Source organism: Eubalaena glacialis, chromosome 5 (genome assembly GCF_028564815.1).
Source record: "Eubalaena glacialis isolate mEubGla1 chromosome 5, mEubGla1.1.hap2.+ XY, whole genome shotgun sequence".
NCBI lineage: Eukaryota > Metazoa > Chordata > Mammalia > Artiodactyla > Balaenidae > Eubalaena > Eubalaena glacialis.
The window spans coordinates 22,986,843-23,009,328 of NC_083720.1; the positions used below are offsets into that span (position 1 = coordinate 22,986,843).

Genomic DNA, 22,486 nt, shown 5'->3' on the forward strand with positions numbered 1-22,486 from the left:
GTTAGTAACTTTTACATAAATGTACTAGACTATGTGGATGAAAAATCACTTTTTTTTCTGCTATAGCACTTTTTTTTTTTGTTTTGGATGCAGATAAAGCTCACATATAACTTTTCCGCTCTCTGATCTAGCACAAACTGTAATTTATAATTCTTTCTAAATACTTCAGTGGATTTACATTTTGGCAAGCATTTTTCATGGATGTTAGGCCTTTAGCGTCTTATGCTACATTGTGATGTTCGCTTCTTGTTTTGTAGGACACTTTATAGAATCGAAGAATAAGAAAACATTGTACAGGCAAACAGCGGCCTAAAAATCTACAGAGACCCAATCTTGGTTGATATATAAAAGTGTAAATATTACTACAAAATGGGACAGTTCTGCATTTGTGTTTGATATTTATATTGGTTGCTATTGATTTCCACATGAGTGCACAGTAGTCTCCAATGACCCCACAGGCTCCGATATGGGTTAAGAGAAAGGCCATAGGCCTCAAGGCTTTTAACAGATACTTTTTTTGTTTGTTTGTTTTGTTTCTACTCATCCACATGCCAGCACATGGAAGGACCTTTGTTCTTTTTTTCTCATTTGAAGAGGTATGTTTATAAACCGCCTTTTGGTAGCCCCCGGAAGCTCTGGGAGAGGTGAGCATTCCACGGAGATGCATTCTCGAGATCTCTCTCAGTGCTATCTCACTTTCTGCAGCTCCTGTCTCAGCCAGGACGGCAGGGGCTGCCCCAGTCTGTGCAGCAGCTTGGAGAGTTCCACGTTGTGGTCCCGATAGTAGCTGGATAAAAACACTCTGCTCTGAGGTGGGAGGAGGAGATGAAAGGATATTTAATTTTGTTTTTTAAAGTATACTTCATATACTTTGACGATGTTTACATCTGTGTCAAGTAAACCATACTGGTTTAAAACTGATATTAAGCATGTGGGCTGTTTAGCACAATATAAGCACAGTGACTCTGTTCTTCAAAATACACACTCCAAACACATACGCTGTTTTCACTAGGGAAAGGGTTTTCATATTAAACATGGGATTTATTTGTGTAGAATTAAATGTTCAAATAACTGGATTGAATTGCTAGCAATATAGCTGTAATAACTGTTTGGGTCTAATATTATGCTCTATTAAAACTATCCTGGCTTTGGAATAAGAGTTGGGTTGGTAAATCTATAAAATAAAATACTCCTTTGTCATCATTAATTTACATTTAGATCTTGAAGGTAATATTTTCTTCAGAGCTCTTTTAAGGCATACACAAAATATTCATTGCTAAAACAGTACTATGGTAAACCTTAAAAATATAGTAGGTAAACTAGGTAAACCTATAACCTGGTATATTAGTACTGTTTGACCCAAGGAAGGAAAGGAATGCCTTGTAAACTATCCTGACTTATAGGGAAGTAGATTTCCCTTCAATAAAGAAAAATAGTTTAATAATTGAAATTGTCAGAAATGGAAAGTGCTGTATTGTAAGATGGTGTTTAGTGGGGTTTATATGTAGTTTAAATGACCATTGTTGGGAATGTTGTGAAGGATGGATTTCTGAATCTGTATCTGTACCTCCCCGCTTTACACTATTCTGAGGTTTTTATTTTATTTTATTTTTTATTTTTATTATTATTTTTCGGACCGCATGGTGTGGCGTGTGGGATCTTAGTTTTCCCACCATGGGGTCTTAACCACTGGACCACCAGAGAAGTCCCTATTCTGAGGTTTTTAGTTGAGTTGAATCTTTAAAAAGTTTTTATTTAATTCCTTGTACTAGTCTTTTAAAATGTCATATCTGGTACCCCATTTTAAAGGCCATAGAAAAACATCTTGTTTTATACTGATAATTTCTATGTAACATAGTGGTTTCTGTAGTCATTATGATCACTGGAACCAGACTGACATTTGTGCTATATTCTAACCATCACTGCGATCAAGGGAGAACCCAAACCTTTGTCTCACTTCTGTTTTTGGTCTTCCTCGGTCATTAGCTCTAAAACCACTGACAGGCCCAGCTGGTACACCCAGGCCAGAGAGAGATGGAGACAAATCATATTCCCAGATACTCCATCTGGGGGCCTGATCATTTTGTGCCTCCTTTGCTGCCAGCCAGACCTGGAATCCAGGGCTGAGCCCTAGGCCTTTGTGCAGAGGCTGAGTTTCCAAACTTCCCCACTGTGTTTTCTCTTAAGGTCTTACTTTGCATTGTTCCTCTTTATGAGAAAAAGCCCTGGAACAACAGCAGCCTGGGGCTGCCCAGCTCCTGCCAGCTTGCTCCCTAATATTTTCCATATGGCAAAGGATTCTCCAACATCTTAACTAATTTTAGAATTGAACCTCCTGGGATCAATATCTACCACACATCCCTTTGGAGTTTGGATCGTACCTCCTGGTACTGAGGATTATCTCAACTATACCTCAACTTTTTGGTCTTTTTGGCATTATTTTCAAACCTGGCTGCCTGTATCAGTGCTGCCTCTGTAGCCAAACCCTTGTCCTGTGCCCTATTATGTGTGTATGTTGGTCCCTATAATCATGTCCCTGTAATCAAGTACCTTTCTTCTTGTTGCTCTGCTCCCTCATATGGCAAGATAACTGATATGAGATTTGTAAAGTACAACATGTCCTATTTGAGAGTCTAATATGTTCAGGCCAAAAGTTACTAGGACAGAACTCAGTGATATGCAGGATTTATTGTACATACATTGTTATCTGACCATCATTCAGAAAGGGGACTATTTTAGATGATAAATCACAGATAGGATATATGCTAAGTATGCCAACGTAGTCTACTTCATGCAAACTCATGAAATTAATGTAATAAGAGGGAATAATAATATATGGTAAAATAAGGAATCATATAATAAATTCAACATCAGGTTGTTTATTGGCCTATTATTAAAGAATCTATTAAATGCTGTTGATTTGGAGAGGTCATAGACTTAGTGATTCATTTAAAATGTCAGTTTTTATTCCCTTCCTACAATATATTTTGATAAACAAAGTCAAAGTGGAAGTAGGCTAACAGCATTCTTAATTTCCAGGATCAAATGCATCCTGTGATGTTTTGGTGATACTTGTGAGGAAGGGTTCTGGTGTTTTTCTGTAGCAGAAGGAGAAGCAAGCAGTGTGGTGACAGTACTCCCTATTCTAATCTGTGTACACATTTGTGTTTCCATTACCTCCAGGAAGGACCCTTTACTCTTGCCTCCTCTCTGGGCACTATTTGCACAAAATCAGCTATTCTACTACCTCAAATTCAGTATGTATATGATATTGTGATATAATAAGAAATATATATTTGGTTTTTGACTCTGGTTTCTGGCACAGAGCTCCTAAATCCCTTGTAATTTCCTGAGTGACAGGGGTGTAAAGAGTGTCTTTTCTTATTTACAATAAGTTCCTTTAAACCTTATCTGAGTTTCTGAGTTTATGCTAATGACTTGACTCTTATGGGCCCCTAGATAGCTTCAGATGGGGGCTGGTTGCTATAGAGGAACCAAACATATAATTAGAGGGTTGGAACTCTCAGCCCCACCCTCCGACCTCCAGGGAAGGGAAGAGGGACAGGGAATTGAGTTATTCACCAATAGACAATTATTTAATCAACCATGCTTGTGCAATGAAACCTCCATAACTCAGGGCTGGTAAATGCATCCATGTGCTGGGAGGGTGGTACACCCCAGACTCCACAGGGACAGAGAAGCTCCTGTGCTCAGGACCCTTCTGGACTTTGTCCTAAGTACCTCTTTGTTTATAATAATAGGAAGTAAAGTGTTTCCCTGGGTTGTGTGAGTAATTATAGCAAATTATAAAACCTGAAGACGGGGTCATGGGAACCCCTGATTTGCAGCCAAGTTGGACAGAAGTGTGAGTAACCTGGGAACCCACTACTTGTTACTGGAGTCTGAAGGGGGTAGTTCTGTGGGGCTGAGCCCTTAATCTGTGGGGCTGCACTAACCCTGAATAGTTAGTGTCAGAGTTGGATTAAACTGCAGGATACCTAGCTGGTGTCTGCAGAAAATTGGAGAATTGCTTGGTATGGAAAACTCACACATTTGGTGTCAGAGGTGTTTGAGAAAAAATATCTTAGGGATGTATTACACAGTAACCTTGTTGGGAGATATGGAAATAATGATATCCTGAAAAGTTATGTTTTTCTTATCTTTCTCTACCACAAATTTAATATTGTGTCTCAGTATGTGTTTGATAGGAGTGAAATAAAATACTAAGAAAGATGTTCTACAGTGTCTTGAATGTTTTAGTTTTAATAAATATATAGAGAGATAGCTTTGACATACATGAAAATGAGATACTTTATATTACTGTCTTGAAATACAATGGGAATTGCCCTTGAATATTTATTAATATGTAAGGATTGTTTTCATAGTGCTCTGAAGGTATATTTCAATAACCCACCAAAGAAAATTGGAGTTCTGAGAATGCAATTTGTTTATCAAAAGAATAAGAACCTCCACAATGCCTTTTAGATAGAATTTAATTATGAGCTTAGTGAGCTTAGCTTGATAGAGGCTCTGTCTCTATCAGGTTGGAAAAAAGGTCCTCAAAGTCTTCAAGTATTAAAAAGTATCCAGACAAGTTCACACCATGTTAGGATTCTCAGACCACTGCAGGATTCTTCGTTACCATAATATATTAAACATTGTGGGAAAACAATGCCAAATAATGTCTTAATTTTTGAGTTAAAAAAATTTTTTTTTACAAAATCAATCTACTTGCATTCGTATGTCCAAACTATATGTTAACTGGACTGATTATGAAATCAAAATAATATTAATAAATTTTAATATATGTGAAATAAGCTTTAAAGTAAATATATAGGGTCTACAAAGTGGGAAAACTGTAGCTTTAAGTGATCACTCTGTCACCATTTGGAACAGAAAAAACACGAAGTGCTACATACCTACTGCTAAGTTTGGTGTCTCCATTCTCCAGAGCCTAAATTATCTGCTAGTATGTTACACATTTGGGAAATATATTCATTCTTTCATCTTATTAACGTATTAACAGTTCAAAACTTAGTATACCAATAATTAATATTATTATGCAGGCCACACTTACTACTGGAGAGTTATTTAGACAGTGAAAATAAAATCTTCTGGGCCTATTTTCAATTTCCAGTTGATATATTTCCTGCCTTGGTTTCAGTTAACATTTTTAGTGCTAAAATTTCTGTGAATGTATCATTCTTTTTGGAATGAGATGTTGCCTTCTTCGTTCTGATTCAAAATGGCAAATTCTATTGTTTTCTTTTATTCTTGCATGACAGGTAAGATAATCACTGGAAAAATCAAAACAAGCAACCTGAATGCATTCTAATCCAAATGTCACTTTTAATTTTTATAAAGGGTGAATTTTTATTTTAATCACTTTTCTAAGAAAATAGATATATTTTTATGTATCATTTTGCTTATTTAGTTTGTATTTTTAAGCTCTATACTTACCTCAGGATCCATTGGAGGGTATTTTCTTCCTTTGCTCTTTCCAAGGCATTTTGTTTTACCTTCTTCCAGTAATTGACACCAGAAACCTTTATGAGAATCAAACCTAAAAAAATAAAAAATACAAAGAACAAAAAAGTATTTTTCAAGCAACTTATAAGATATACTGACCAAAAACATGATTATTTTTATTTGGATATTAATCTATAACCAAGGAAACTGGCATATTTTTTGACTGCATCACTTTACATAAAGTCTTTTGGCATACTTCTGAATTCTCAGTCCATCTGTCATATTTGTGAGTTTGCCAGGTTTCTAATAGAAAAACTGTCAGCAGAAGGTCTCCTATTAATAGAAATTAATAAGCCTACGTCCTTCATCTGGAAGGAAAAAGTTTTATAAATTTCAAGCCTATTCTTTCCCTTTGCAGGTTTTAAAAATGACAAGTCAGTCTTCATCCATATCTACGGATTTACACAGTACTTGTACCATTCAGTTACAGGTTAATAGAAGAAGAGGGTTTTGGTGTGTCATGGAGTGAAGAATTTCAGGAGTCTCTAGCTCTAATCCATTTAATTTTTTTCCAGAGACACTTCCTTATTTTGGTATGAGCTCTGTATTAAAGTAATAACACCTGTAAGAAAGATTTTCATGGCATAATTGTAATAAAAATAATAGTAGCACATTAAACTTATATTTTAGTTTACCAAAATATTTCATATAACCCTTTCTCATTTGAGCTTTTCTTACAACCCCTTAATGATATGGAGTATCGCATTTGTCCCATTTAATGGCACTTAGCACAGTGTTTGGCTCTTTGTGAACACTCACCAACTGTTAGTTGAATAAAAAAATGAAAAAGAAGGAAGTGCTTGTCAAGGTTTATTTATCTTGGACTATATACGTTTTCAGTATGCAGGTGACAACTCAAGTCTAAGCCTCCTGACCCTAGGTAGAGGGCCTTTTCTCTTCACTGGTCTCTGGGTATGTCCTGTATTATCATTCATTATGAATAAATAGTAATTTCCATGCTTGAATATAAAAGTGAAAGTAACAGTCAGCAATGATGATTCTTTCACATGGCTTTTGTTATTCAACGATTCTATTGCTATAATTTTTTCTTCATTAGAAAGAATTATCATTTAGGGCCACCTTTTCCTTTTGTCTTTAATTCATACTACTTCCCAGAATGCTGCTTCTAACTTTTTCTTAAAACTATAGTGTAAACAATGAACAACTGGAAATTGAAATAAAAACATTTAAATTAGCATAAAAACATGAAATACCTAGGGATAAATTTAGCACAAAATGTATGCAAGATCTGTACAATGAAAACTACAACTGTTAAGTGAAATTACAGAAGACATAAACAAAAAAGAGCTATACCATGTTCACAGATCCAGAAGACTAAATATTTTAAAAATATCAATCGTCTCCAGATTTATCTAGCTATTCAATGTGAGTCCAAAACTCCAATGGACTTTTTTTTTTTTTGGTAGAAATTGAAAAAATGATTATAAAATGTATATGGAGATACAAGCTAATAATTTGTTCTAGACAAGCTAAAACAATTTGAAAGAGAAGATCAAAGTTGGAGATCTTATACTATTTAGTTTCAAGATTTACTATAATGCCACAGTAATCAAGACTGTGTAGTATTGGCACCAATGGGTCAATGAACAAAATAGAATCTAGAAACGGACCAACACATCTACTGTCAACTGATTTTCAAAAGTAGGTGCCACAGTAGTTCAATGGGAAAGGACAGTCTTTTAAATAAATTGAACTGGAAAAATTGGATATCTATATGGAAAATATGAACACTAACCTCACACTGTATATGAAAATTAACTTGAAATGAAATCTCATTTCATGAATGAGCTAAGACCTAAACTGTAAGAATTCTGGAAGTAAACATAGGAAAAAAACACATAGAAAATTTCGGGGTTAGGCAAAGACTTCTTAGGATGAACGATAAAAGAATAATGATAATTTTGAATACATCAAAATTTAAACTTTTGCTTTTCTAAAACACTTAAGAAAATGAAAAGAGAAACCACATGTTGGGCAAAAATATTTGTAAAATGTTAATCTAATAAAGGACTTATATTCAGAATATACAACTGAACTCAATAAAAAAAGATGACATTACCAATAAAAATTGAGTAAAAGATTAGAATAGACACTTTATCAAAAACATAGATGAATGACCAATAAACAAATGCAAATTTGCTCAGTATCATTAGTCATTAAGAAAATGCAAATTAAAATCACAAATGAAATACCACTAGATACTAGAATGACTTAATTTAAAAAGGCCAATACCAAGTGTTGGCAAAGATGTGGAACAGCTAGAACTGTTACACCTTTTGGTAGAAATTTAAGATATTACAGACACTTCGGAAAGTTTCTTATAAAGTTAAATACATAATTACTATATGACCCACTAATCCCATTTCTAGGTCTTTATCCAAAAGAAATGAAAATATATGTCCACACAAAGATCTGTACACAAATGTTCATGGTAGCTTCATTCATAGTAGTCCCCAAGTGGAAGCAACCCTATGTCCATCAACTGGTGAAAGGATAAACAAATTGTGGTATATCCATAAAATGGAGTACTACTTAACAATAAAAAAAAACCCCAATTACTGATAGATGTAACAACAAGGAGGAATGTCAAAAGCATTATGCTAAGTGAAAGAAAGTAGAAGAGTGGTTGCTAGGGCTCAGGGGTGAGGGGAAAGGACTGACTGCAATAGAGCATGAGGAAACTTTGGATTAATGGAAATGTTCTATATCTTGATTGTGATGGTGTATACAACAGTACATGTTTGTCAAAATTCATCAAACTGTACAATTAAAATGGGTGGATTTTATTATATGTAAATTACACATCAATAAAGCTGATTTAAAATTATATTGTGATTGAATGTGTGATTTGGAGAGTAGTCTTTCTGTAGCTAATGTTGTAGACTTTATAACTATAGCCCTATGAAAAGAAGGCAAACCTATATCTCTGTCTCTGCCCTGCTTTGGATATTAGAGACACTAAAGGATTACTCACATCCTACTTGTGCAAAGCCCATTTCTGATCATTATTAAAGCAATTGTGTGGGATCAAGATACAATATGATATATCTCCATGTTGTTTATATTCTTGTTTGCATCTGTAAGGCAACTGAATAAATGTTTCATAGTCAGAGGTATAAGAAAGGAGAGCATTAATAAATCAACTAAGGTCAATAAAATAAATAAATTTAAAAAATAGAGACGATGATTGAAATAATCTATACACGAAAGCTGGGAAGCTCTAACACAACAACATTTCTGGAATTCTGCCATTGATAAAACATTTTTCATTAACATTTTGTTATTGGTAATTTCCATAACTGAATTCTTACTCATTTTAAGTGTTTAAATGATCAAAATTCAGAATCCAGACTAGCTATTATTATGATTTTTTTTGCTAATATACCTAACTATAGATACATGTCTGCAACATACACATGCCTTATGTTAAAATGAGCAGCTTTCTGACAGAATGTTTCTTTAAGAAACACGAACTTCACACATATTAAAATTAAAAATCAAAAGAAAAATAGGTTTCTCTTTCACCTCTGCTAATTGATTACATCTCATGCAGTGGGCTGTCATGCTGGGCTTTATTGAGAAAAATGTGTGTCTGTGGAGCTGACACCTAGCCCAGACATCTGTAAGTTCTCTAAGCATAAGTTCACAAGCAGTGGTGTAACTGTATCATAGTGGAAACAAAAAAGAGAGGAAGGTAGAAGGGAGATCATATTATTTTTCAGGTTGCCTGAGAAGGTGAGGGATTGATGTTGATGAAGGACCTTGTGAGCAATTCAGAGCCCAAGTGAAGAAGCTTGACATGAGATGGAGAAAGATCTTCTCCCACATCTTTTCAGAATATCAGCAGTGTCCCTCTGAAAATTAGCCTCAGGACTACTAATATCTGGTAGAACAGCAAGGAAACAACCTTTTTGTGTAGGCACTGGCAGCTAGTCATTTCGTGTGGGAACTAGTAATGGCTAGGATCCTCTTTAAAGGCTTTCAGGAAGAGAACATTTTGGAGAAAATTTTATGTGTTGTTTAGTGTCTCTCCATGGTTACCCTTTCCTAGAGGTAGGGATACTTTATCATTGTGTACCCAGAGTCATGCCATAATAGTCATTCAATAAATCTTTGTTGAATTAAAGAAAAAGCAAGAATGCACTGGTTCTTAAGTTTGTGTGGAATATCACCCGGGGATGTTTAGAAATAACTGGAAGAGACTTGTGGGCATGGACAATCAAGATTCTCCAATGATTCAGCATCCAACTAGTAACATCTCTATATTAATGAAAATGTGACCTTCATTTTACCCTTGGGCAGGTGAATCCCAGGGAACATTCAGATTACACTTAGAAGGTGCAAGAATGTTTGAAATGTCTTTACAGTGAAATAGCATTTCTGTGAACGAATACTGAATTGTGTGGCTATGCCGAATTTTCTTAAATCCATTTATCAGATTGATTCCAGCTTTTGGCTATTATGAATAATGCTGTGGTGAACAATTCTTTGTGGACATAGGTTTTCATTTCTTTTGGGGTAGATTCCTAGGAGTGGAATTGGATTATTTGTAAACTTCTGTTTAATTTTTTAAGAAACTGCAAAACTGCTTTTCTAAAGTGGCCATATATTATACATTACCATCAGCAATATATGAGGTTTACAGTTTCTCCACATCCTTACCAACATTTGGTATTGTCTTTTGGATTATAGCCATTCTAATGGTATCTCAATGTAGCTTTAATTTGCATATCACTATGATTACACATTTATTATGCAAAGTGACAATGTGTCTGGAGATGGATTACTTTTATTTATTTTTTAGCATGTTTCAAAATTTATTCCTTTTTATTGCTGAATAGTATTCCATTGGATGTACTGATATATATCACATTTTTATTTATTTATTTTTTAATTGAGGTATAGTTAATTTACAATGTTGTATTAATTTCTGCTGTACAGCAAAGTGACTCACTTATACCTACATATACATTCTTTTTTATATTCTTTTCCATTATGGTTTATCCCAGGACATTGAATATAGTTCTCTGTGCTATACAGTAGGACCTTCTTATCCATCCATTCTATATGTGATAGTTTGCATCTACTAACCCCAAACTCCTGGTCCATCCTCCGCCCTCCCCCCTTCCCCTTGGCAACCACCAGTCTATTCTCTATGTCTGTGATTCTGTTTCTGTTTCATTGATAAGTTCATTCCACATATGAGTGGTATCATATGGTATTTGTCTTTTTCTTTCTGACTTACTTCACTTAGTATGATAATCTCTAGTTACATCCGTGTTTCTGCAAATGGCATTATTTCATTTTTTATGGCTGAGCAATATTCCATTATATGTATATACCATATCTTCTTTATCCATTCATCTGTCAGTGGACATTTAGGTTGTTTCCATGTCTTGGCTATCGTGAATAGTGCTGCTATGAACGGCTGCATTTATCTTTTTGAATGATAGTTTTCTCTGGATATATGCCCAGGAATGGGATTGCTGGATCATATGGTAATTCTATTTTTAGTTTTCTGAGGAACCTCCATAATGTTTTCCATAGCAGCTGTACCAACTTACATTCCCACCAACAGTGTAGGAGGGTTCCGTTTTCTCCACACCCTCTCCAGCATTTGTTATTTGTAGACTTTTTGATGATGGTTGTTCTGACTGGTGTGAGGTGGTACCTCACTGCAGTTTTGATTTGCATTTCTGTAGAAATGGATTCTTTTTATAATGTCTGAGACAACTTACAAAGCTCATTTTAAGGTTTCAGTTTTTTTTTTTTTAAACGTCTTTATTGAAGTATAATTGCTTTACAATGGTGTGTTAGTTTCTGCTTTATAACAAAGTGAATCAGTTATACATATACATATGTTCCCATATCTCTTCCCTCTTGCGTCTCCCTCCCTCCCACCCTCCCCATCCCACCCCTCTAGGTGGTCACAAAGCACCGAGCTGATCTCCCTGTGCTATGCGGCTGCTTCCCACTAGCTATCTATTGTACATTTGGTAGTGTATATATGTCCATGACACTCTCTCACCCTGTCACATCTCACCCTTCCCCCTCCCCATATCCTCAAGTCCATTCTCTAGTAGGTCTCTGTCTTTATTCCCGTCTTGCCACTAGGTTCTTCATGGCTTTTTTTTCCCCTTAGATTCCATATATATGTGTTAGCATACTGTATTTATTTTTCTCTTTCTGACTTACTTCACTCTGTATGACAGACTCTAACTCCATCCACCTCATTACAAATACCTCCATTTCATTTCTTTTTATGGCTGAGTAACATTCCATTGTATATATGTGCCACATCTTCTTTATCCATTCATCTGATGATGGACACTTAGGTTGCTTCCATGTCCTGGCTATTGTAAATAGAGCTGCAATGAACATTTTGGTACATGACTCTTTTTGAACTATGGTTTTCTCAGGGTATATGCCCAGTAGTGGGATTGCTGGGTCGTATGGTAGTTCTATTTGTAGTTTTTTAAGGAACCTCCATACTGTTCTCCATAGGGGCTGTATCAATTTACATTCCCACCAACAGTGCAAGAGGGTTCCCTTTCCTCCACACCCTCTCCAGCATTTATTGTTTCTAGATTTTTTGATGATGGCCAATCTGACTGGTGTGAGATGATATCTCATTGTAGTTTTGATTTGCATTTCTCTAATGATTAATGATGTTGAGCATTCTTTCATGTGTCTGTTGGCAAACTGTATATCTTCTTTGGAGAAATGTCTATTTAGGTCTTCTGCCCATTTTTGGATTGGGTTGTTCGTTTTTTTGTTATTGAGCTGCATGAGCTGCTTGTAAATCTTGGAGATTAATCCTTTGTCAGTTGCTTCATTTGCAAATATTTTCTCCCATTCTGAGGGTTGTCTTTTGGTCTTGTTTATGGTTTCCTTTGCTGTGCAAAAGCTTTTAAGTTTCATTAGGTCCCATTTGTTTATTTGTGTTTTTATTTCCATTTCTCTAGGAGCTGGGTCAAAAAGAATCTTGCTGTGATTTATGTCATAGAGTGTTCTGCCTATGTTTTCCTCTAAGAGTTTGATAGTGTCTGGCCTTACACTTAGGTCTTTAATCCCTTTTGAGTTTATTTTTGTGTATGGTGTCAGGGAGTGTTCTAATTTCATACTTTTACATGTACCTGTCCAATTTTCCCAGCACCACTTATTGAAGAGGCTGTCTTTTCTCCACTGTATATGCTTGCCTCCTTTATCAAAGATAAGGTGACCATATGTGCGTGGGTTTATCTCTGGGCTTTCTATCCTGTTCCATTGATCTATATTTCTGTTTTTGTGCCAGTACCAAACTGTCTTGATTACTGTAGCTTTGTAATATAGTCTGAAGTCAGGGAGCCTGATTCCTCCAGCTCCATTTTTCGTTCTCAAGATTGCTTTGGCTATTCGGGGTCTTTTGTGTTTCCATACAAATTGTGAAATTTTTTGTTCTAGTTCTGTGAAAAATGCCAGTGGTAGTTTGATAGGGATTGCATTGAATCTGTAGATTGCTTTGGGTAGTAGAGTCATTTTCACAATGTTGATTCTTCCAATCCAAGAACATGGTATATCTCTCCATCTATTTGTATCATCTTTAATTTCTTTCATCAGTGTCTTATAATTTTCTGCATACAGGTCTTTTGTCTCCTTAGGTAGGTTTATTCCTAGATATTTTATTCTTTTTGTTGCAGTGGTAAACGGGAGTGTTTTCTTAATTTCGCTTTCAGATTTTTCGTCATTAGTGTATAGAAATGCAAGAGATTTCTGTGCATTAATTTTGTATCCTGCTACTTTACCAAATTCATTGATTAGCTCTAGTAGTTTTCTGGTAGCATCTTTAGGATTCTCTATGTATAGTATCATGTCATCTGCAAACAGTGACAACTTTACTTCTTCTTTTCCAATTTGGATTCCTTTTATTTCTTTTTCTTCTCTGATTGCTGTGGCTAACACTTCCAAAACTATGTTGAATAATAGTGGTGAGAGTGGGCAACCTTGTCTTGTTCCTGATCTTAGTGGAAATGGTTTCAGTTTTTCACCATTGAGGACAATATTGGCTGTGAGTTTGTCATATATGGCCTTTATTATGTTGAGGAAAGTTCCCTCTATGCCTACTTTCTGCAGGGCTTTTATCATAAATGGGTGTTGAATTTTGTCGAAAGCTTTCTCTGCATCTATTGAGATGATCATATGGTTTTTCTCCTTCAATTTGTTAATATGGTGTATCACGTTGATTGATTTGCGTATATTGAAGAATCCTTGCATTCCTGGGATAAACCCCACTTGATCATGGTGTATGATCCTTTTAATGTGCTGTTGGATTCTATTTGCTAGTATTTTGTTGAGGATTTTTGCATCTATGTTCATCAGTGATATTGGCCTGTAGTTTTCTTTCTTTGTGACATCTTTGTCTGGTTTTGGTATCAGGGTGATGGTGGCCTCGTAGAATGAGTTGGGGAGTGTTCTTCCCTCTGCAATATTTTGGAAGAGTTTGAGAAGGATAGGTGTTAGCTCTTCTCTAAATGTTTGATAGAATTCGCCTGTGAAGCCATCTGGTCCTGGGCTTTTGTTTGTTGGAAGATTTTTAATCACAGTTTCAATTTCAGTGCTTGTGATTGGTCTGTTCATATTTTCTATTTCTTCCTGCTTCAGTCTCGGCAGGTTGTGTATTTCTAAGAATATGTCCATTTCTTCCAGGTTGTCCATTTTATTGGCATAGAGTTGCTTGTAGTAATCTGTCATGATCGTTTGTATTTCTGCAGTGTCAGTGGTTACTGCTCCTTTTTCATTTCTAATTCTATTGATTTGAGTCTTCTCCCTTTTTCTCTTGATGAGTCTGGCTAATGGTTTATCAATTTTGTCTGTCTTCTCAAAGAACCAGCTCTTAGTTTCATTGATCTTTGCTATCGTTTCCTTCATTTCTTTTTCATTTATTTCTGATCTGATCTTTATGATTTCTTTCCTTCTGCTAGCTTTGGGGTTTTTTTGTTCTTCTTTCTCTAATTGCTTCAGGTGCAAGGTTAGGTTGTTTATTCGAGATGTTTCCTGTTTCTTGAGGTAGGCTTGTATTGCTATAAACTTCCCTCTTAGCACTGCTTTTGCTGCATCCCATAGGTTTTGGGTCGTCGTGTCTCCATTGTCATTTGTTTCTAGGTATTTTTTGATTTCCCCTTTGATTTCTTCAGTGATCACTTCGTTATTAAGTAGTGTATTGTGTAGCCTCCATGTGTTTGTATTTTTTACAGATCTTTTCCTGTAATTGATATCTAGTCTCATAGCGTTGTGGTCAGAAAAGATACTTGATACGATTTCAATTTTCTTAAATTTACCAAGGCTTGATTTGTGACCCAAGATATGATCTATCCTGGAGAATGTTCCATGAGCACTTGAGAAAAATGTGTATTCTGTTGTTTTTGGGTGGAATGTCCTATAAATATCAATTAAGTCCATCTTGTTTAATGTATCATTTAAAGCTTGTGTTTCCTTATTTATTTTCATTTTGGATGATCTGTCCATTGGTGAAAGTGGGGTGTTAAAGTCCCCTACTATGATTGTGTTGCTGTCGATTTCCCCTTTTATGGCTGTTAGTATTTGCCTTATGTATTGAGGTGCTCCTATGTTGGGTGCATAAATATTTACAATTGTTATACCTTCCTCTTGGATCGATCCCTTGATCATTATATAGTGTCCTTCTTTGTCTCTTGTAATAGTCTTTATTTTAAAGTCTATTTTGTCTGATGTGAGAATTGCTACTCCAGCTTTCTTTTGATTTCCATTTGCATGGAATATCTTTTTCCATCCCCTCACTTTCAGTCTGTATGTGTCTCTAGGTCTGAAGTGGGTCTCTTGTAGACAGCATATATATGGGTCTTGTTTTTGTATCCATTCAGTCAGTCTGTGTCTTTTGGTGGGAGCATTTAATCCATTTACATTTAAGGTAATTATCAATATGTATGTTCCTATTCCCATTTTCTTAAATGTTTTGGGTTTGTTATTGTAGGTGTTTTCCTTCTCTTGTGTTTCTTGCCTAGAGAAGTTCCTTTAGCATTTGTTGTAAAGCTGGTTTGGTGGTGCTGAACTCTCTCAGCTTTTGCTTGTCTGTAAAGGTTTTAATTTCTCCATCAAATCTGAATGAGATCCTTGCTGGGTAGATTAATCTTGGTTGTAGGTTTTTCTCCTTCATCACTTTAAGTATATCCTGCCACTCCCTTCTGGCTTGCAGAGTTTCTGCTGAAAGATCAGCCGTTAACCTTATGGGGATTCCCTTGTGTGTTATTTGTTGTTTTTCCCTTGCTGCTTTTAATATGTTTTCTTTGTATTTAATTTTTGACAGTTTGATTAAGATGTGTCTTGGCGTGTTTCTCCTTGAATTTATCCTGTATGGGACTCTCTGTGCTTCCAGGACTTGATTAACTATTTCCTTTCCCATATTAGGGAAGTTTTCAACTATAATCTCTTCAAGTATTTTCTCAGTCCCTTTCTTTTTCTCTTCTTCTTCTGGGACCCCTATAGTTTGAATGTTGGTGCGTTTAATGTTGTCCCAGAGGTCTCTGAGACTGTCCTCAGTTCTTTTCATTCTTTTTTCTTTATCCTGCTCTGCAGTAGTTATTTCCACCATTTTATCTTCCAGGTCACTTATCCGTTCTTCTGCGTCAGTTATTCTGCTATTGATCCCATCTAGAGTATTTTTAATTTCATTTATTGTGTTTTTCATTGTTGCTTGGTTCCTCTTTAGTTCTTCTCCATCCTTGTTAAATGTTTCTTGCATTTTGTCTATTCTATTTCCAAGATTTTGGATCATCCTTACTATCATTATTCTGAATTCTTTTTCAGGTAGACTGCCTATTTCCTCTTCATTTGTTAGGTCTGGTGTGTTTTGACCCTGCTCCTTCATCTGCTGTGTGTTTTTCTGTCATCTCATTTTGCTTATCTTACTGTGTTTGCGGTCTCCTTTTCACAGGCTGCAGGTTCGTAGTTCCCGTTGTTTTTGGTATCTGTCCCCAGTGGCTAAGGTTGGTTCAGTGGGTTGTGTAGGCTTCCTGGTGGAGGGGACTAGTGCCTGTGTTCTGGTGGATGAGGCTGGATCTTGTCTTTCTGGTGGGCATGTCCATGTCTGGTGTTGTGTTTTGGGGTGTTTGTGGCCTTATTATGATTTTAGGCAGTCTCTCTGCTAATGGATGGGGCTGTGTTCCTGTCTTGCTAGTTGTTTGGCATAGGGTGTCCAGCACTGTAGCTTGCTGGTCGTTGAGTGAAGCTGGGTCTTGATGTTGAGATGGAGATCTCTGAGAGATTTTTGCCGTTTGGTATTACGTGGAGCTGGGAGGTCTCTTGTGGACCAGTGTCCTGAAGTTGGCTCTCCCACCTCAGAGGCACAGCCCTGATGCCTGGCTGGAGCACCAAGAGCCTTTCATCCACACGGCTGTTTTCCTGAAGTTACATCTCACGGGAACGCCAGGACTCTGCCCTCCGCTGAGAAGAGACACTAAGGAACCTGACTTCCACAGAGGCCCTGTGTGTCCTCCCGGCACGGGGCTAAGAAAGGTCGGATTCCAACGACCTTTGCCGCTCTGCATCAGGAGTGCCCTGCAGGTAACGCGCTGCTCCAAACAGCACGCCAGAGGTGCTCAGAGGGCCTCTCTTCTCACAGGCCTAGATGTCCCAAGGTTTCAGTTTTTTAAAGGAAGTATTGATACTTCCTCTTGTTATATTATTCATTAGTAAAAATTTACAATATTGTTTTTCTGTGGTTCTTGTGCCAATTTTTAAAAAATATTTTATTTATTTATTTATTAATTTTTTATGGCAGGCATGCGGGATCTTTGTTGAGGCATGACGGATCTTTCATTGTGGTGTGCGGACTCTTCCTTGCAGTGTGCAGGCTTCTCTCTAGTTGTGGCGTGCAGTCTCCAGAGCACGTGGGCTCTGTAGTTTGCGGCATGCGGGCTCTCTAGCTGAGGAGCGCGAGATCAGTAGTTGTGGCGCGTGGGATTAGTTGCCCTGTGCGCGGCATGTGTGATCTTAGTTCCCCGACCAGGGATTGAACCCATGTCCCCTGCATTGGAAGGTGGATTCTTTACCACTGCACCGCCAGGGAAGTCCCTCATGTGCCAATTTGAAGAGCTTAATAAATTGGCAGTGTAGGCTCCAGAGGAATGATTGTGTTTCAATCTTGCCTCCTCAACTTACTTGCTAAGTGACTTTTGGCTAAGCTTTTCTGTGCCCCAGTTTTTGTAGCTGAAAAGTGGAGCTAATAGTGTCTATCACATAGTATTGTTATGAAGCAATATATATAAAATACTTAGAACATATAAACATATACTGATTTTGAAATGTTATAAGCACTTTTAAAAACAAATTTATATGAAATTGGAGTAGATTATTTTCTTCTTTTTCACTTCTTAGCATTTCTAGCTGTTTCATAGGTAATCTAGAGAAGCAGCAGATTTTAGCTACTATGGCTACTGTTTTTTGCTACTAAAAAAAGTTTTAATTTGGCACAATTTTACTCAAACTCATCTAAAAAGGGAAAGAATTCCTAGACGATATAAATTTGGTTGCCAGGGGAAGTAATATTAGAAACAGCTGAAGCAGCTTCAGTTCTTTATGACTTAGTTAAGCCCCATCCACAGAACAAAACAAAACAAACGCACAATCTTCATTCAACTGGCCTTCAAATCCTTATTGTCCATTTATTGAAGTTTTCATAGTAAATTATTATTAAAAATTCATATAACTCAGTCTGGTTTCATTCATGTTAATAAACAGGTTAACTGACTGAGAAATAAAGATGTCAGGTTCAGTATTCACTAGTATTTAACTAGTACTTGTAAGTGGGAAGACTCCTGTCACAGTCATTGATGGCTGGTATAGTCCTGAATGGATATATTCATGGGAAAATTAAAAGTTTACTTTTTTCATTTTAGTTTATACAAATTAGCACAATTCCATGCTGAGCATTATTTTTCCTGCTTTTTCTTAAATGATTAGACAGCTTTTAAACACTAAAAACATAATATGCAAGCTAAAATAATGTTAGTATTATCAGTGTTATTTATAATTTAGGGATTAAGGTTATGTTGAACAAGAATTGTAAAATGTGAATTTACTTAATTGAATGAGAAAGTTCCCATTTATATTTTTTTAAAGCTTAAACTGCTTATTTCAGATCACAACCACACTCACTAAGAAAATCAGATTTTTATGGATTCAATATATCATTTAAAATCCATGATGACAGTGCTAAGTCATTTTAAGATATCATAGACCATCCATGACTGTATGAAATTTGGAAGTCTTGAACACTTCTGTAGTGATTGTGGAAAAGAATAACACTCTTAACAGTGGAAATTTATTGCCATTTTTCTTGAAAATAGTTTTGAAATTGGAACTTTTAAAATATTGAAGATAATCAATTTATAGATCTCTTAAACTGGAGTACTCTTTCATGCCAAGACTGTATGGTAAAACCTTTGCATAGACCTAGTTTCATTCACTTATTCTACTGTGTGCAAAGAACTGGATTTATGTGGTTAGTTGAGAATTCATATCTGTTTGCAGTTCAGTACATTCTTCGAAGGCTTTAAATAATTTTTTTTTTTAAACTACCGAAGAGGTAGTCTTCACTATCATTAGCAGGAAAAATATGAAGCAATAAATGACATTCCTGAGAACATACATTTTCTACACCCAGTCATCTCCAGCATATCCAAAGCACCACAGAAACAACTCACCAGTACAATTAGTTTAATAAGAATAACTAAATTTTGAGGGCAGGATTCAGAACAATTGCAAAGGGCATGGATGAAGGAGGATTTAGACCTAAGTCAATGACATGAAGTTCCAAATATTCTACAACAGGTACACTGTTGGTTTTTCCAAGGTGTGTCAAGCCAACTGATTGACAAGAAAATATAAAAAGAAACTGAATGGCAGTACATTATCTATCAACAGGGTGAGTAGGCAGCCCTGCTGGACCGGAAACTGTGGTTTCAGAGACTACACACATCTTATCTTGCTACTGCACCCACTGAGCCCCCAGTAAGGTTACAGAATCATATAAGGGGTAATTTTAGCCAGATACATCCCAGGTGCAAAGTGACCCATAGTTCTTTGTATACAGTATGTTGCTTTGATATTACTTCTCTTAAGTTTACACTCCCTTTACTTTACCCTTGGAGGTGAATAAAAAGCTTGCTGCTGAGCTGGATGCAAAGGGGACAGATACACAGCATGCAGGTCAAGGACCATTCCATAAGAAAAAGAGATTATGTTTTTATAGAATACTCCACTTGTTTCTGAAGTACAGTACTTTGCTATATACTCTATAAAAAAGACCCAAAGATAAGCCAACTTGAAATAGAAAACTGTTTAGAAAATAAAAACTTTCTTTTCTAAGAGATACTTAAAAGGATATAAAGCAGAAAGTGGACTCGAATTTCTAACTAAAGCTAAATTCACTCAGCTTTCTTTAAGGTCAAGCTGAAAGTTAAATACCTAAGGCTAGTGTCTGTGTTGGTACTTCAACTAAGCTCTCCAAAGCTCTGATAGGATTCACACTATAGAAAACACAGAGGTCAGAAGGTTAATAGTAACAACAAAGTAAATGACTCTTAGGAAGGAAGGGCAAAACTCTCGAGTTCCACCTACTCCTTTGTCCTCTAGATCAAAATGTCTCTCTTACGTGTGTCTCTACATATGATTTATGCAAGATGTACGCAGTATTTGATGGTTTTCTGCAAACCTTTTTCTGTAAGGGACAGTGAAAGGTAAAGGAATCTTGTCTCTCACTTTCTAAACTGCTATAGCATAAGGAGTACAATGAAAAGAGAAAATCAGTTGTTCTACAGAACTGAGTTTTATACTGAGAGATACAATGGAAGAATTCCACACTGCAGTCTTAATCGGTTTTTTTAAGGCTCAGTCTATGACCCTAAAATTAAATATATATATTACAGTGAGAGCCAGGTCCACGGTTCATCCAGCTCAGGATCTCCCAGTTGCTTGTTCCAGTTGCATGTGAAATAGGAACAAACACAACCTTCATACATCTGATTGCCAACCATTATAAATGGACAAAGTCAGATGGAGGTCTTATTTAAAATACTAAATGAACCCCAGAGTCAGGATTAAGGTGAGGCAAGAGAGGCACCTTGGCTGAAAAATTTTAGGAGACACTCACTCTTAGGTATTTGCGGGGTCCTGAGAGTGAGTGCCTCCTTAAATTCTAGTGCTTCTCTTGCCTCACCCTGGCCCCCACCCCGATGGAGTTGACTATCTAAGAAAATCAGTGGGAACCAGCAAAAGAAAACCAAACCAGAGCTGTAACTGCTGAGGCCTCTGAAGAAGAGGTGGCAGGGTCAGTCATACAGTGGGTAAAGACCAGCAAAAAATGGAAGTAATAATAGCACCTTTCTCTCTGCCTATTCAGTCACCTATTGGGCTATTTCTTGCTGTATGACATTGGTTTTTGAAAATTACACAGAAGAGAGAAGAGTTCATAAATCACCTAGTTCAAGAAGTCTTTTTAATACCTCCAAGAGGTCTCACTATTGTCTGTTAAATAGGCTTAGTGCTTACCAACTTAAAGTAGCCTCTTTTAAGGTTAGTTGTTGCTTTTAAGATTTGCAACTGTTTTGTTCCTCTCTTTTCCTTCCAGGGGAAATCTTTCCTAGTTAGAAATCAATAGAGGATTTTGGACATTTCTTTGCCAAACTGTTGAAATGTTCTTTCTCAAGTGGTTAATATCAACTGGAAAATAATCAGTGTGTAAGGAACAGCTAACTTGACAGCTGTATCACCAAACTACAATTTCTTTAAAATCAGTTCTCTGCTGAAACTTCAATAAATTAATTAGAATATAAACTTACGTTAAAGCTTCTGAGTAATTATAATGAGGAGAGACTCCTAGAAACTTCTGTACTTCATCCATCACTGTAGCAGGATCAGTTCTTAGCTGTTGCCCATCAATAATTAGCAACTAAATTAACAAGGAAATAAAAAAAACAATGCACATTGAAAAAAGACATGTAACTGCATAATTAAAAAATTCTGCACTCTGAATTTATTCAGTGAGAGACTGAGGGGATTTGTGTGCGTTGTTGTTAAGACTTAACCAGGCCATCCTCATTAATGACCTGGAACAAAAAATAAATCACACTAATTAAATGTGCTCACGTTTTGTAGTCTGAGAAGTCCTGCAAACACTATGAAAACAAAAAAGCCATTTGAGGGTACCAAGAGAGCTTAAGAAATGTGACTACAAAATCACAAATGGAAACCAAGTTTAAAAACAGATAAAACAATGATTCCATGATTCAAGGTGGGAAGGAGCATTGCAGGAAAGAAGAAAAGTGACCAGACCAGGTACAGTGAGACAGAGGACATGGCCATTCTCCATGATTCCAGTCAAAGGAGTAGCACTGTAAAGTTTTAAGAAATATTTTGATAATCCATTTGGAGAAAAAGGTAAGACTCCCAGAAAGCCTGAAAGTAAACAGAAGTTCCTCAACAGACTTTAGTTGTTACTCTGGTGAGGGAAGGGGGTGGTCCCAGCAAGATAAAATGACAGGAGACCATGATGAAGGGCCACAAAGCCTGGAAAGCAGCTCTTGCTCACACCTCTTCTCCAATATTTCTATTTAGTCTCTACCAGCATCGTTCATTAGAACTTTCTCTGTTGATGGACAGGTTCAATGGCTGTGGTATCTAACTGGTGGCTACTGAACATTTGCAATGTGGCTAATGTGATTGAGAAACTTAATTTTTAATTTTATATAATTTTAATAAAAATGTAAATAGCCATATATAGTTGCATATATGGTATAATTATGGCTAGCATGTTTCTAGACACACAGGCATATACTGTGTCTGATGTGACTGGACTGCTTTATGCAATCCAGTAGGGGCTGATTTTGTAATCTAGGCTAATGCTAGGCAAAAGAGAGAAGCA

General features: G+C 36.4%; 1 protein-coding gene across 1 annotated transcript in view; it reads right to left on the reverse strand.

The window, feature by feature from the left end:
• Nucleotides 1-674: 674 nt before the first annotated feature.
• Nucleotides 675-22,486, reverse strand: part of LOC133091948 (bifunctional heparan sulfate N-deacetylase/N-sulfotransferase 3) — a 147,714-nt gene continuing 125,902 nt past the window's right edge. The window contains exons 11-13 of the mRNA XM_061191130.1: nucleotides 21,405-21,514; nucleotides 5,461-5,563; nucleotides 675-807 (exon numbers count right to left, since the gene is read on the reverse strand). Coding sequence (XP_061047113.1) covers nucleotides 688-807; nucleotides 5,461-5,563; nucleotides 21,405-21,514 — 333 coding nt within the window. The 3' untranslated portion in view covers nucleotides 675-687. The remainder of the gene's footprint in view (nucleotides 808-5,460; nucleotides 5,564-21,404; nucleotides 21,515-22,486) is intronic.